The sequence below is a fragment of the Bos grunniens genome, chromosome 17 (genome assembly GCF_055505025.1).
Source record: "Bos grunniens cultivar Pamir isolate PY7600 chromosome 17, Bosgru_T2T1.0, whole genome shotgun sequence".
NCBI classification, from domain to species: Eukaryota; Metazoa; Chordata; class Mammalia; order Artiodactyla; family Bovidae; genus Bos; species Bos grunniens.
This window is the reverse complement of record NC_141181.1, coordinates 35,014,891-35,028,899: the sequence shown is the minus strand read 5'-3', so window position 1 is coordinate 35,028,899 and position 14,009 is coordinate 35,014,891. Positions and strand designations below refer to the sequence as shown.

General features: G+C 36.4%; 1 protein-coding gene across 27 annotated transcripts in view; it reads left to right on the top strand.

Annotated features, from left to right (window-relative positions):
• Nucleotides 1-14,009, top strand: part of AFG2A (AAA ATPase AFG2A) — a 382,680-nt gene that overhangs the window by 35,470 nt on the left and 333,201 nt on the right. For 20 of the 27 annotated variants that reach the window (XR_015144365.1, XM_086346833.1, XM_086346832.1 and 17 more), the window contains one exon: nucleotides 3,353-3,507. Coding sequence is in view for 26 of the 27 variants with exons in the window: in XM_086346833.1 (XP_086202959.1) it covers nucleotides 3,353-3,507 (155 nt within the window). In the remaining variant the exon portion in view is untranslated. Of the gene's footprint in view, nucleotides 1-3,352; nucleotides 3,508-3,875; nucleotides 4,387-4,974; nucleotides 5,011-5,481; nucleotides 7,992-14,009 lie in introns of those variants that run through there. The other 7 variants (XM_086346852.1, XM_086346857.1, XM_086346855.1 and 4 more) reach the window with 4 other exon arrangements.

Genomic DNA, 14,009 nt, shown 5'->3' with positions numbered 1-14,009 from the left:
GTTTGTATTTGAATTTGTAGAGGTTTTGTTGTTTTAAAAGTATACATTTATATTATAATATTGTGTATGCTTTTAAAAACCATATATTGCTTTGTAATTTGGTGTAGTCACTGGAAAACAGTATAGACATTTCTCAGAAAACTAAAAATAGCTTTATCATATGATCCAGCAATCTTGAACTATATCCAGACAGAGCTATAATTCAACAATACCCATGTACCACTATGTTCATAGCAGCACTGTTCACAATTGCCAAGACATGGAAACAGCCTAAACGTCCTTCAACAGATGAATGGATAAGGAAGATGTGATACATATGTAGAGTGGAATACTACCCAGCCATACAAAAAAATGAAATAGTGCAATTTTCAGCGACATGGATGCAACCAGAGATTATTATACTAAGTTAAGTCAGAAAGAGAAAGACAGATTCTATATAATATCACTTAACGTGTGGAATCTAAAATGTGACACAGGTGAACCTGTCTATGAAACAGAAACAGAATCATGGACATGGAGAGCAGATTGGTGGTTGCCACAGAGGAGGGAGTTAGGGGAGGAAAGGAGTGAGGGCTTGGGGTTAGCACATGTAGGCTTTTATATATGGAATAGATAAGCAGCAAGGTCCTACTGTATGGCACAGAGAACTGTGTTCAGTGTCCTATGATAAATCATAGTGGAAAAGAATATTTAATAAAAGAACATATATATGCATAACTGAATCACTTTGCTGTACAGCAGAAATTAACACAATATTATAAAGCAACTGTATTTCAATTAAAAATCCCATAAACTTCCTGTCTTTTCCAAATCCCTTTCTCAAATTAAAATTTTGATTTCTTCTGTTGTCAAATTTTTTGCTTCATGCCATAAATTTTGGAACATTATTAGACTACTTCCTTTGTTTCAGTTTTTAGTATATCAGTATCAGTAAGGTGTCTGATCTAAATTAGAAATGTTGACAAGTATTACCAGATAGCCATTTGAAACATGAAGTGTTAAATTCTTTTGGTCTTTTGATCACTTCCATTCATACAAGATTTTTTTTTTTTTTTTTTTAAGCACTGCTTACGTTCGTTAGGTCACACAGCTGCCTTACAACCAGTGCATTATTACTGAAGTTTTACTTATTTAGTTTATTATGCTATTACACTGTTTAACTAAAAGGTTTGTTGGGCAGTGAAACAACCTAGTTTAAAGTAAACTTTTATTTTCATGTCAAGAGCTGTGAAGGGTTTGAGATTTTATCCTACTTGCAAGCTAACTAGGATCATAAGTTCTTGCAGAGGACACAGTATTCCTGGGTCAGAGTCAAAGGATAGACAGTTACTTATAGCAGCAGAAATAGCCAGAGCAGCAGAATTTGCACCAGCTCCTAGAGCCTCACTCACTTTTCCCAGAGAGACACAAAGAAGACTGGGTGACATCTGAGTCTGTATAAGGTGGCATTACAGGAGTAGAACCCTAAGCTTAGGGAACCTGAATCTTTTGTAATGGGCTGTAAGTTTATCTGCTCTTTGCTTTGGAGGGAGGCATTCTATCTTCCTCTGTACAAACATCCTTGAAAAGATAGTCTATAAGAGAGGCAGTTAATGCTGGAAAGATAGGTAGAAATTTGAGAGACATAAAGAAGAATTATCTTTCAGGGACTTCCCTTGTGGTCCAGTGGCTAAGACTCTGCACTCCCAATGCAGGAGACCTGAGTTCAGTCCCTGATCAGGGAAATAGATCCCACATGCTAAAGATCCTGCGTGCTGCAGCTAAGACTGATGCAGCCAAATAAATTAATTAAAAAAAAATAAATTACCTTTCAGTGTTTTTGGAAGGCAGAAAACCAAATGGGCATTTATAAGATAGACTTAAATAAGCGATTTACAGACTTTAGATTTCAGAGAATGGCCTAAGAAAATTTCCCTAGAAAATAGTGATCTTTTTACATAATATCTTTGATTTCCTCTTTTGTAGCTTTTTTTCTAGTTATTATCTCAAAGACCTCCATGAATATTAGACTCACAATGCTAGTTTCCTTGGGAAAGATTATTATGTATCTGTTTTCTGAGTGGTGTCCTAGTATTCACTGTTTTTCTTTAGTAAAAAGGAAAGATACCCAAACTTTTGTTGGAGGGGATTTATGTTTGCCTTCCTTTCACCATTGCTTCTGTTTCAAAGTTCAAATAAATTAAAGCAAGTAAAATGACTATTATGGTATCATTTTAATTTGGTAAAATTCACTGAGGCATAGCGTTTTAGACAGAAGACATTAAAAATGATAGAGCTAGCTAGTGTCCCAGGGCAAGTTCAGTTATTCAGACTGGATTTCCAAGAGGTCTCTGAGACTTAAATTCTTCAGAGTGGAACTTGATTTGTACTAGAACATAAATATAGCACTTCATTACAAAAGACCCTAAAGCAGAGAGCACAGGGGGACTTTGCTGCCCTCTAGACTAGAGATTCTTATCACAGATCAAAAGGCTTTAAATCTGGCAACTTAGATTTGGGGGGATGAGTTGGGGCTTTCAGTTCTGTCAGTGTTTTAACTGCAAGCAAATAGCAAAAACAACGTAATATCTTTAACTTTTTAGGTCAGGGTGATCTTTTAAAAATTATTTTGTGTCTCTCTAACTCTGACTTAGTTGATCATTTTTTTAGCTTTGTGGCATTTTACTGTCTCTCTATCTCTGCCTATTCTCTCTCTCGTCTTATACCATCATTTCTTTCTGTGCTGCTCAAATGATCAATTTTCCTAAGATTGAAACTTCAGCCACCATTCTTTCATCCTGATCCCTCTCTAGCTTCCCTTTTATAGGTCTCTTCTCCTCCTATAATTTTTCATATATATACATATAACTCTGAAGTTTGATTCTCCCTTGAATTCCAAAACCACATTTCCAACTGCCAGCTGAACATTTCCTTCAAGATGTTCTGCCGATACCTTACAAGACCTGTAACTCTGATTTGTATGTACTAGCAAAAGGGGCAGGGCAAAAAGTATATTACTGTTTTAATATTTTACTCTTTTCAAAGAAATTCTCCAAACAAATTATTTTGACACACTTTATGTTCTTTTTTATGGGTGGTGTTTTGTAAATTTTATTTCACGTATGTAAAACATCTATCAAGATCAGTTTGTCATATTTTCACTGCCAAAACTAAGCAGTTAGATTTTTGCCTTCATCCCTGCACGTTATTCCACCTCCCTCTCCACCCTTCCACCGCTATATGCAAGCACACAAAATTTAAATATTATAATATGTATGAGGTTTGGATTTTGTTGTTGTTGTTTCTGTTGGTAGTGGTTCAGTATGTATTTATGAGGTAGAAGATAAAGCTTGTGTTACTTTCCTCTTTGCAGGTCTTAATGCCTTGCGGAGAGTCTTGAGGAGACAGCCTAACCTCCCTGACAGCAAGATGGCTGGATTGGTAAAGATTACTCTGAAAGATTTCTTGCAGGGGATGAATGACATCAGACCCAGTGCCATGAGGGAGGTAGCAGTCGATGTCCCAAATGTAAGTCATTTGACTCTCATGCTAGCCACACTGTTTGAATTAAACTCTGAAAGAAACTAAGACCCCCAGGGAAACTACCTTCCTAAGCTAACCTTTAAAAAATTTTTTTAATCAAAATTTTTATGGAGATAATTGTAGATTCATTACAGTTCTAAAAAATACTTCAGTGAACTCCTGTGTAGCCTTTACCCAGTTTGCCTCAGTGGTAGCATCTTGCAAACTATAGTACAATATCCTAAGCAGGATATTAACAGAATCATCGATCTTTTTCAGATTTGCTCAGTGTTTCTTCTACTCATTTATGTGTATGTGTGTGTTTAGTTCTGTGCAGTTTTATTACATGTGAAGGTTTGTGTGTTTATCTCCAGAATCGAGATACTGGGGAGTTCTGCCACCACAAGGATCCCTTGCTTTGCCTTTCATAATCATACCCACCTTGTTCCTGCATCCATTTCTAAAATTCTGTCATTTCACAAATCTTATATAAATGGAATTATACAGTATGCAGCTGCTTGGGATCAGTTTTTTTCACTTAGTATAATTCCCTGTAGATTCATTCAAGTTGTTATATATCAATAGTTTGTTCCTTTTTTGTGCTGAATATTGCTCCATGATAGATGTGTACAGTACTTTGTTTAACCATTCACCAGTTGAAGTATATCTGGGTTGTTTCCAGTTTGGGGCTAGATGAATAAAGCTGCTGTGAACATTTTTCTGCAGGTATTGTATAAATATAAGTTTTCATTTTTCTGGAACAAATCCCCAACAGTACAGTTACTGGGTTGTATACTAATTCCATGTTTACTTTTATAAGAAAATGTCAACTAGGCTAATTTTAGAACAATAAAAATGTCTTCTAATTATGATACTTTCTACTAATGATGCTTGATATTTCCTTGGGTTTCTTTACATATGCTTCAGCATTGACCATTTCTGCAAACTTTCAGTCACATCACCATAAGGGCAATAGAAGTTACCTCTTATTGCATGAACCACCTGTTATGTTATTCATGACACATATGGGCCTGATATTTGAGGGGGAAATGGCCTTATAGTTTTCTTTGAATGTACTAATATTTTAAGAAAATACTGAAACAAGCATTGGCAGTGTCTTCTGTACTATAATATGTTAATGTGTATTTAGTTTGAAGTATCAAAAGCAGGCTATGATTTAAACTTATTTCACCATGGACCATGTGGAGCAGAGACTTTCTGCATTTTACAATGTAGATTGCAAAAAATGACCGCACTTCCCATCACTGTGTTTGCCCATTTGTATTGCACCCTGAAGTTTCTGCTGTGAAGACTAGGGAGTCAAGTTTTCTGTCCTTGTATCTGCACTTGGTAGTGTAATTTGCTTTGGCCAGTAGACTATTAGCAGCCATAATACAAGCAGGCTTGGAAGTGCATAGGGCTTGTCTTCACTTGCTGATCTTTGACCTTGCATTAACTTTCTTAAATCTGTAGTAATTTCCTGGAGGATGAGAGACTCTGTGAAGAAAAGATGAAATATCCTCATTCCAGCCGAGATCCCCTCATTTTAGTCATCCCCAGTTATCAGACATGTGATGCCATTGCTAGACTATTGTACCCCGATGGAAGTTTGCCCCAACCAGAAGAAACCACTCAGTTAACACTCAGAATTGTCAAAAATAATTAATGTTTTGAGCCACTAAATTTTATGGTAGTTAGCAAAGGCTAAGAGAAGCAGGAACTTGTTAGATTTTTATAGAACACACATGTTTTATATTCAGGCTGGGAAACATTCCTTGGAGATAAGAACATTCCCATGGACTAGCTGCTATCAGGTTGATGCGAAAGTAATTGCGGTTTTTGTATTGGTGAACTTTGCTGTTTGATGTTGGAATACATTCTTTAAATGTGGTTATGTTATACATCATTTTAATGCACATTTCTTGCTTTATTTTTTTTGCTAATGAGTTATTACTTGCTGTTTATTCATATTTATTTTAGACTATGGAAATGATGTTAGACAGAAAGCAAATTCCCGCAATTCTCTTATTCGAGCTCAATATGGGTCGTAAAATAGCAGAAGCAACTCGAACCATCAGCAGCGCATTTGGCCCAGGAATTGGTAATGAATGTACAGTGCAGCAGTGGTTCAAGAAAATTTGCAAAGGAGACAAGAGCCTTGAAAATGAGGAGCATAGTGGTCAGCCATCAGGAATGACAATGACCAAGTGAGAACCACCATTAAAGCTGATCCTCTTACAGCTATGTAGGAAGTTGCCAAAGAACTCAACATTGTCCATTCTACAGTTGTTTGGCATTTCAAGCAAATTGGAAAGGTGAAAAAGTTCGATAAGTGGTTGCCTCATGAGTTGACTGAAAGTCAAAGAGATTGTTGTTTTGAAGTGTCGTCTACTTTTATTCTATGCAGCAACAACAATGAACCATTTCTCAATTGGATTGTGACGTGCAATGAAAAGTAGATTTTATATGACAGCCAGCAATGACCAGCTCAGTGGTTGGACCAAGAAGAAGCTCCAAAGCCAAACTTGCACAGTCATGGTCACTGTTTGGTGGTCTGCTGCCCGTTTGATTGACTACAGCTTTCTGAACCCTAGTGAAACCATTACACTTGAGAAGTATTCTCACCAAATGGATGATATACGCTAAAAGCTGCAATGCCTGTAGCCAGCATTGGTCAACAGAAAGGGTGCAGTTCTTCTCCACTACAACACCTGACTGCATGTCAGAGAACCAGTGCTTCAAAAGTTGAATGAATTGTCCTACAAAGTTTTGCCTACTCCACCATATATTCACCTGCTCTCTCGCCAACTGACTTCAAGCATCTCTGCAACTTTTTGCAGGGGAAATGTTTTCCAGGAGTTCATTGAATCTCAAAGCATGGAGTTTTACACTACAGAAATAAACAAACAATATATTTCTCATTGGCAAAAATGTGTTGATGGTAATGGTTCCTATTTTGATTAATGGAGATGTGTTTGAGCCTAGTTATAAATGATTTTAATATTCATGGTCTGAAACCGCAATTACGTTTGCATCAACTAATAGTTTAGGCTGCCTAATGTGATTGTGAATTCTTTTTGAAACATTTTCAGATTTATTACTGAAAGCTCAACTTCGGGGTTTTTTTCAGAAGCTCCGTAGAACATACTAATTGAGTATGAATAATTTGAGTTATAGAATAAGAATAATTGATGTTGAGTTAGTAGAAGCATTTCATTTCTTTGGAACTTATGATCTAAATTTTGGGGACATTGATTGATATGAATGCTTTTGTTTGCAGTATTTATATTTTATTGGTTACCATTGCATAATATGTCAGGTAGATGCCTAATCATCAAATGCCACATGTGAAAATTTCAGGAGATAGGGTTATAACCAACTATACCATCCCAAGACATTTTAGTGATTAAAAAAGTTTAGAAACTAAAGAAACATGTAGTAGGCTTTTAAATTTAGTTACTGCCAGTGGAGAATGTTTAAACAGTGGCTGTCCACTCTTAGAATTGCTGAACTGATTTATTCATCACAGGAACCAGTACTACAACTGCATTTTTAATTGCTCTAATGTAAGATTTTTTCCCTTTATTCTCTTTTGATACAGTATTTACAGTCCATGGACTTGGCCATTTTCCATTTGGCATGTTATTATTTGGCCTCGGGCAGTGGTGGACTTGTGTTACTCCTGGGCTCCAGGGTGATTAGCCTTGGTCAGAGTACTTTGTTACATTGCTTTTCATGCTCACTTGAGATTGTAAAGTTTTCCTGAGAAGTCAACATTTCTATAACTGGATTCCTAAACTTCACTCTTCTGATTTCTATTACACCAACAAAAATATCTACAAGTTATTTCTGCAGAACCTGTTTTAAGTAGCTCATTAACTGCAAACTTTTTTTAAATAGTAAATTGAGCATTCAGCATCTTTTGAGAAAAGATTTTAGTGTGTGAAATTAAACCTTCTAAATCACATTTGCTAAAGTTTGAAAGAAATGTCTTAAGGTGGGAATGTTGCCAGTTATAATGCATTATTAATTTCAGGAGAGCACAAGTGTTAGCCACTTACTTTAATGTTTCCTTTTTTTGGATATTCTGAGTTGGTGACTATAGCAATTGATGTATTAAAAGTCAAATGTATTTTACATTTAATTGATGATAAATGTCAAGTATACTTCTTTACTGTAGGGATTCTTAGAATCTTTGAATATTGCTAATATCCATTGTGAGATTTCAGTTTTTCACACAGAGATAACTGTTAATATTGTATTATAGTTCCAGTAGATTTTTTAGAAATTTATAGGTACTTTTCTGTGCATAGATTCTTTACCATCTGAGCCACCAGGGAAGAAGCCCTCTAACATAGTTAATATAAAATATAATATTTATATTCTGCTTTTTTCACCTAAAGTTATATGATAAATATTTTACTCTAAAGTTCTCGACAAACATCTTTTTTGTTGACAGCTTAATAAACTATTATGTTGATAAACTGTAATTGTTTTATTTTTCTTTCATTCTCAAATGTTAAGGGTTTTTTCTGTTTTTTTTTTTTCCCTCTTATAAGCATATTTTTCCATTTTTGATTCCCAGAAGTGGAATTACCAGACTTAAATATGTGATTTTTAAAGTGTGTGATGAATATCATTAAGTTCTTTTTTCCCCAGAATGTTCTGATTTTTAATTATGTACTACATATGTAAAATTATGAAGCGCTTAAGGAAAATCTCATTTTCACTTTAGTTCTTTTCTTTTTTTACTTTCCACTAGTCTGTTTTTTGACTGAAAAGTTCTTTTGCAAGGAATAATACTGGTTAAGTTTTAGATGAATAGAGATTTTAAAAGAGAGTGAAAAATATCTGTTAGTTGTATATCTTCTCCTTCCTATAAAACCGTTAAAGTTTTAGATACAGGGTATATGTGGATGGTTTTTTAATGGATTTTAAGTTCCATAAAAGCAGAGGGTCTTACTTTTTACTTTTATCCTTAGTATTAATATTTAGCATCGGACTAGCACATAATAGATGTCCAATCAGTATTTGTTGAATAAATGAGTGAATAATTATAATTTTCATGAAAAAAATATTACATGGTCAATTTCAGATATTTGAAGAATGTTTGCAAAAGAGTATCTAATCCTTCTTCTGTACCAAGGTATAATATAGGCCATGAGAATGCCTCATGTAGCATTCTTCATATTTTTCGTGTTTTATAAAGCAGCTGATTTCTTTAGTGAATTATAGCCATATTGTTAGTGAGTGTAACACTTTTGGAATACAGATGCCTATAATAGTGCTAAGCCTGTCCACTCTGGAAGGATATATAGTAATCCTTTATATTTAATGCAGAGCATGTTGCTTTCTTGATCTATCACTAAAAATTCTTAACTTTATTAAGGTAAACAAAATAGTGCTTTTAAAGAGTATTTATATTAATACATTATTGTTTTAGTAAGTCATTGCATATACATCATAGCAGTCATCACTGATAAGTGATATTCTTAATGAAATATATGCAGGTTAGTTCTATCGTTTATGTAATTCATATGTGTATCTTAACACCCTCCCCTTCCCCCTGTTTTATCTTATGTAGTTTAGGTTATCCCTTATTTATAAATAATCTATCTGTATGCTTCTGATATTACCTTTGGATTGCAGCTTTCAGAATTTGGGCCTTTGGTTTAGAATAAGCCAAAAGCCAGTTAAAAATAGGACTCTACTCTCATGTGAACCCACTTTTGTATGTAAAGTGAACTGCAACAGAGCATCGATACTAACTGTATAGCCCCAAACCCATTTGCAGTCTTTAATCCAGGTTAAATATAGAGATAGTTGGTGGTCAACTTGAGTGTCTGCCAAATGTCATTAAATAAACATTCCTCAGTTACGGGCTTCCCTGATAGCTCAGTTGGTAAAGAATCTGGCTGCAATGCAGGAGACCCTGGTTCAATTCCTGGGTTGGGAAGATCCTCCTGGAGAAAGGATAGGCTACCCACTCTGGTATTCTTGGGCTTCCCTGGTGGCTCAGCTGGTAAAGAACCCACCTGCAACTTGGGAGACCTAGGTTGGGAAGATCCCCTGGAGAAGGGAAAGGCTACCCACTCTAGTTTTCTGGCCTGGAGAATTCCATAGACTATTTAGTCCATGGAGTCACAAAGAGTCGGACACAACTGAGCGACTTTCACAGTTATCCGTGTTTTAAAAACTAGCAGACTTCTTTATTATATGAATAATCAAAAGGTTGTTTACTAATTACATATTCAAATGTTGCTGCTGTATTTTTCATTTGGTGCTTTTTTCAAGATGAGACTAGAACATCAGAATGTGAATTGATTTCCTAGGATGAGCTCATGAGCATTATTCTTCTGTTGCAGAGATTGAATTAAATAGTTTAATTGACCATATTTACATTTCATTCTTCTTGTATCCTCAGGATAATTAGAAGGAATTTGATTTTCTACTTTTTAAAACAGTACTTTATTCTGTATTTTTTATTTCTTACAAACACAAAGGATTGAGGGTTTCTATGATGCTTTGCACATTGCTTTATTTTGGAATAGATAGTACAACCTGTGGACACTGTATTAACTCCATATTGGTTCTTGGCAGGGCTTTGGAATTTGGTTTCTTTTGATTTTGCTTCTTGTTGTCTAGACAGAAGACGGTCTTCTATCACTTCCAAGATCCTAGTCTTCCCTGCCAACTTCTCTTGTGCATTTTTATAGTTTTAAGTAATAACAATTGAATGGGAAAACACATTTAAGAGAGTCGATTACTTTTAACTAGAAATACTCTGTGCCAAAATCACAATTATAGCTTTAACATTATTAGCTATTGTAGAAGTTCAGCTCTTTCATTCCACTTTTCTTTTTCTACTGTACTTTTCTCAGGGTTCTATAGGGGAAGAAATGAGTGGAAGGATCAATAATTTCCATTCTCAGCTCTGATCCCAGTTAACATTGATGAAGTTGAACATTTTTCTGTTCAGTTTGTAGAGAACTCTTAATTTGCAATTTCTGATAGGTGTCTTATAAATAATGTTGAGGTTGTCCTAGAAGGATATGCCACACTTGTATATATAGTTGATCAGTACTCAGTATAATAAGCACAGCTCATTTTGTTGTGTTTTACTTTATTGCAATTCACGGATACTGTGTTTTTTCAAATTGAAGGTTTGTGGCATGACCAGCAAGTCTACTGGAGCCATTTTTCTAACAGCATTTTGTCTTACTTTATGTCAGTATTACATTTTGGTACTTATTGCTGCATTTCAGACTTTTTCATCATTATTTTTAGGGTGAGCTTTGATCAATGACATTTGATGCTACTATTGTATCAAATAATTATTTTAGGGTTCACAAAATGCCCCCATATAAGATGATGAACTTAGCTGATAATTGTTGTGTGTGTTCTGACTACTTTAATGGACTAGCCGTTCCCCTGTCTTGCTTCCCCTCCTTTGGCTTCTTTATTCTGAGACACAACAGTATTAAATTTATGTCAATGAATAACCTACAGTGGCCTCTGAGTGTTCAAGTGAAAGGAAGAGTCACATCTCTCACTTTCAGTCAAAAGCTAGAAATGATTAAGTTTAGTGAGGAAGGCATGTCAAAACCCAAGATAAGCCCCTAAAAAAGCTAGGGCCTATTTGCTGTATGATGCAGGGAGCTCAACCCAGTGCTCTGTGACAACCTACGGGGTGGGATGGCATGGGAGGTGGGAAGGAGGTTCATGAGGTAGGGGACATGTATACCTATGGCTGATTTGTATACATGTATGGCAGAAACCAACAGAACACTGTAAAGCAATTATCCTCCAATTAAAAATAATTTTGTTTTTAAAGCTAAAGCTCTTGTGCTAGACAGTTAGCCAAGTTGTGAATGCAAAGGAAAAGTTCTTGAGGTGGGGGTTAAGTGCTACTCCAGGGAACACGTGAATGATACAGAAAGTTTGCGTGATCTGGATAGACAAATCAGCTACAGGATTCCCTTAAGCCAAAGCTTAATCCAGAGCAAGGCCCTAATTCTCTTCAGTTCTGTTAAGGGTGGGATAGGTGAGGATGCTGCAGAAGAAAAGTTTGAAGCTAGCAGTTGATTCATGATGTTTAAGGGAAGAAACCATCTCAATAACATAAAAGTATAAGATGAAACAGCAAATGCTGATGTAGACGATGCAACAAGTTATCCAAAAGATCTCGCTAAGAAAATTTAATGTAGGTGGCTACCTAAACAATGAAACAGGTTTTTCTTTGTAGACAAAACAGCCTTATATTGGAAGAAGATGTCATCTAAGACTCTAATAGCTGGAGAGGAAATGTCAGTGCCTGGTTTTAAAGGACAGGCTGACTCTCTTGTTATTGGCTAATGCAGCTAGTGACTTTAAGTTGAAGCCAGTGCTCATTTACTATTCTAAAAATCCTAGGACCTTTAACAATGATGCTAAATCTACTCTGCCTGTGCTCTGTAAATGAACAACAAAGCCCGGATGACAATACATCTGTTTGCAACATGGATTTCTGAATATTTCAAGCCCACTATTGAGAACTAAAACTCAGGAAAAAAAAAATTCCTTTCAAAATGTTACTGCTCATTGACAATGCACCTGTTCATCCGAGAGGTGTGATGGAGATAAACAACAAGATCTATGTTGTTTCCATGCCTGCTAACAGCATCCATTCTGCAACCCATGATTCAAGGTGTTATTTTGACTTTCAAGTGTTATTATTTAAGAAATTCATTTTGTAAGGGTATAGCTTTTATAGATAGTGATCCCTTTGATGAATCTGGGCAAAGTTAATTGAAAATTGTGTAAAAAGGATTCACCATTCTAGATGTGGGTATGCCATTAAAAACATTCATGATTCACAGAAAGAGGTCAAAATACCACCATTCCCATCATCAAAATACCACAGGAGTTTGGAAGAAGTTGATTCCAACCCTTGTGGATGACTTTGAGCTTTTCAAGACTTCAGTGGAGGAAGTAACTGCAGATATGGCAGAAATAGCAAGAAAACTGGAATTCGAAATGGAGCCTTAAGATGTGACTGAATTGCTGCAATCTCATGATAAAACTTGAATGAATGAGGAATTGCTTCTTCTGGATGAGCAAAAAAAAAATGGTTCCTTAAGATGGAATTGACCCCTAGTGAAGATGCTCTGAAGATTGTTGAAATGACAACAAAGAATTTAGAACATTACCTAAACTTAGTTGATAAAGCAGTGGCAGGGTTTGAGAAGATTGACTTCAGTTTTGAAATTCTACTGTAGTTAAAAATGTAAACAAACATTGCATACTACAGAGAATTTGTTTATGAAAGGAAGAGTTGATTGATGTGACACACTTCACTGTTGTCTTAAGAAATTGCCATAGCAACCCCAGCCTTCAGCAACCACCACCCTGGTCAGTCAGCAGTCATCAGCATCAAGGCAGGACTCTCCCAACAGTAAAAGATTTTGACTCATGGAGTGCTCAGATGATGATTAACCTTTTTTAGCAATAAAGTATTTTGTAGTTAAGGTATGTACATTTTTTAAGGCATAATACCATTGCACTCTCAATGGACTACAGTATAGTGTACACATAACTTTCATATGCACTGGGAAACAAAAAGATCTGTGTAACTCACTCTATTGCTATATTCACTTTATTGAGGTGGTCTTGAACCAAACCAACGTTATCTCTGAAGAATGCCTATAAATACTTGATGTGTTGTGCTTAGTCACTCAGTTGTGGCCGCCTCTTTGCAACCCCATAAACTGTAGCCCACCAAGCTCCTCTGTCTATAGCAATTCTCCAAGCAATAATTCTGGAGTGGGTTGCCATCCCTCCTCCAGGTGAGGTGAAGTGAGAGTCACTGTCGTGTCAGACTTTGCAACCCCATGGACTATATGTATGTATATGTTGCTGCTGCTGCCAAGTCGCTTCAGTCGTGTCTGACTCTGTGTAACCCCATAGATGGCAGCCCACCAGGCTCCTCTGTCCCTGGGATTCTCCAGACAAGAATGCTGGAGTGGGTTGCCATTTCCTTCTCCAATACATGAAAGTCAAAAGTGAAAGTGAAGTCTCTCAGTCGTGCCCGACTCTTAGCGACCCCATGGACTGCAGCCTACCAGGCTCCTCCATCCATGGGATTTTCCAGGCAAGTGTACTGGAGTGGGGTGCCATTGCCTTTTCCATGATATATATATAGTCCCTGAAATTCTCCAGGCCAGAATATTGGAGTGGGTGGCCTTTCTCTTCTCCAGAGGATCTTCCCAACCCAGGGATCAAACCCAGGTCTCCTGCACTGTGAACTGATTCTTTACCAGCTGAGCCACCAGGGAAGCCCAAGAATACTGGAGTGGGTAGCCTATCCCTTCTCCAGTGAATCTTCCCATCCCAGGAATTGAACCGGGGATCTTCCCAATCCAGGGATCAAACCCAGGTCTCCCTTATTGCATGTGGATTCTTTACCAGCTGAGCCCCCAGGGAAGACCAAATACTTGATGAGTGTTTGCTAAAAACAATTTTTCATTTAC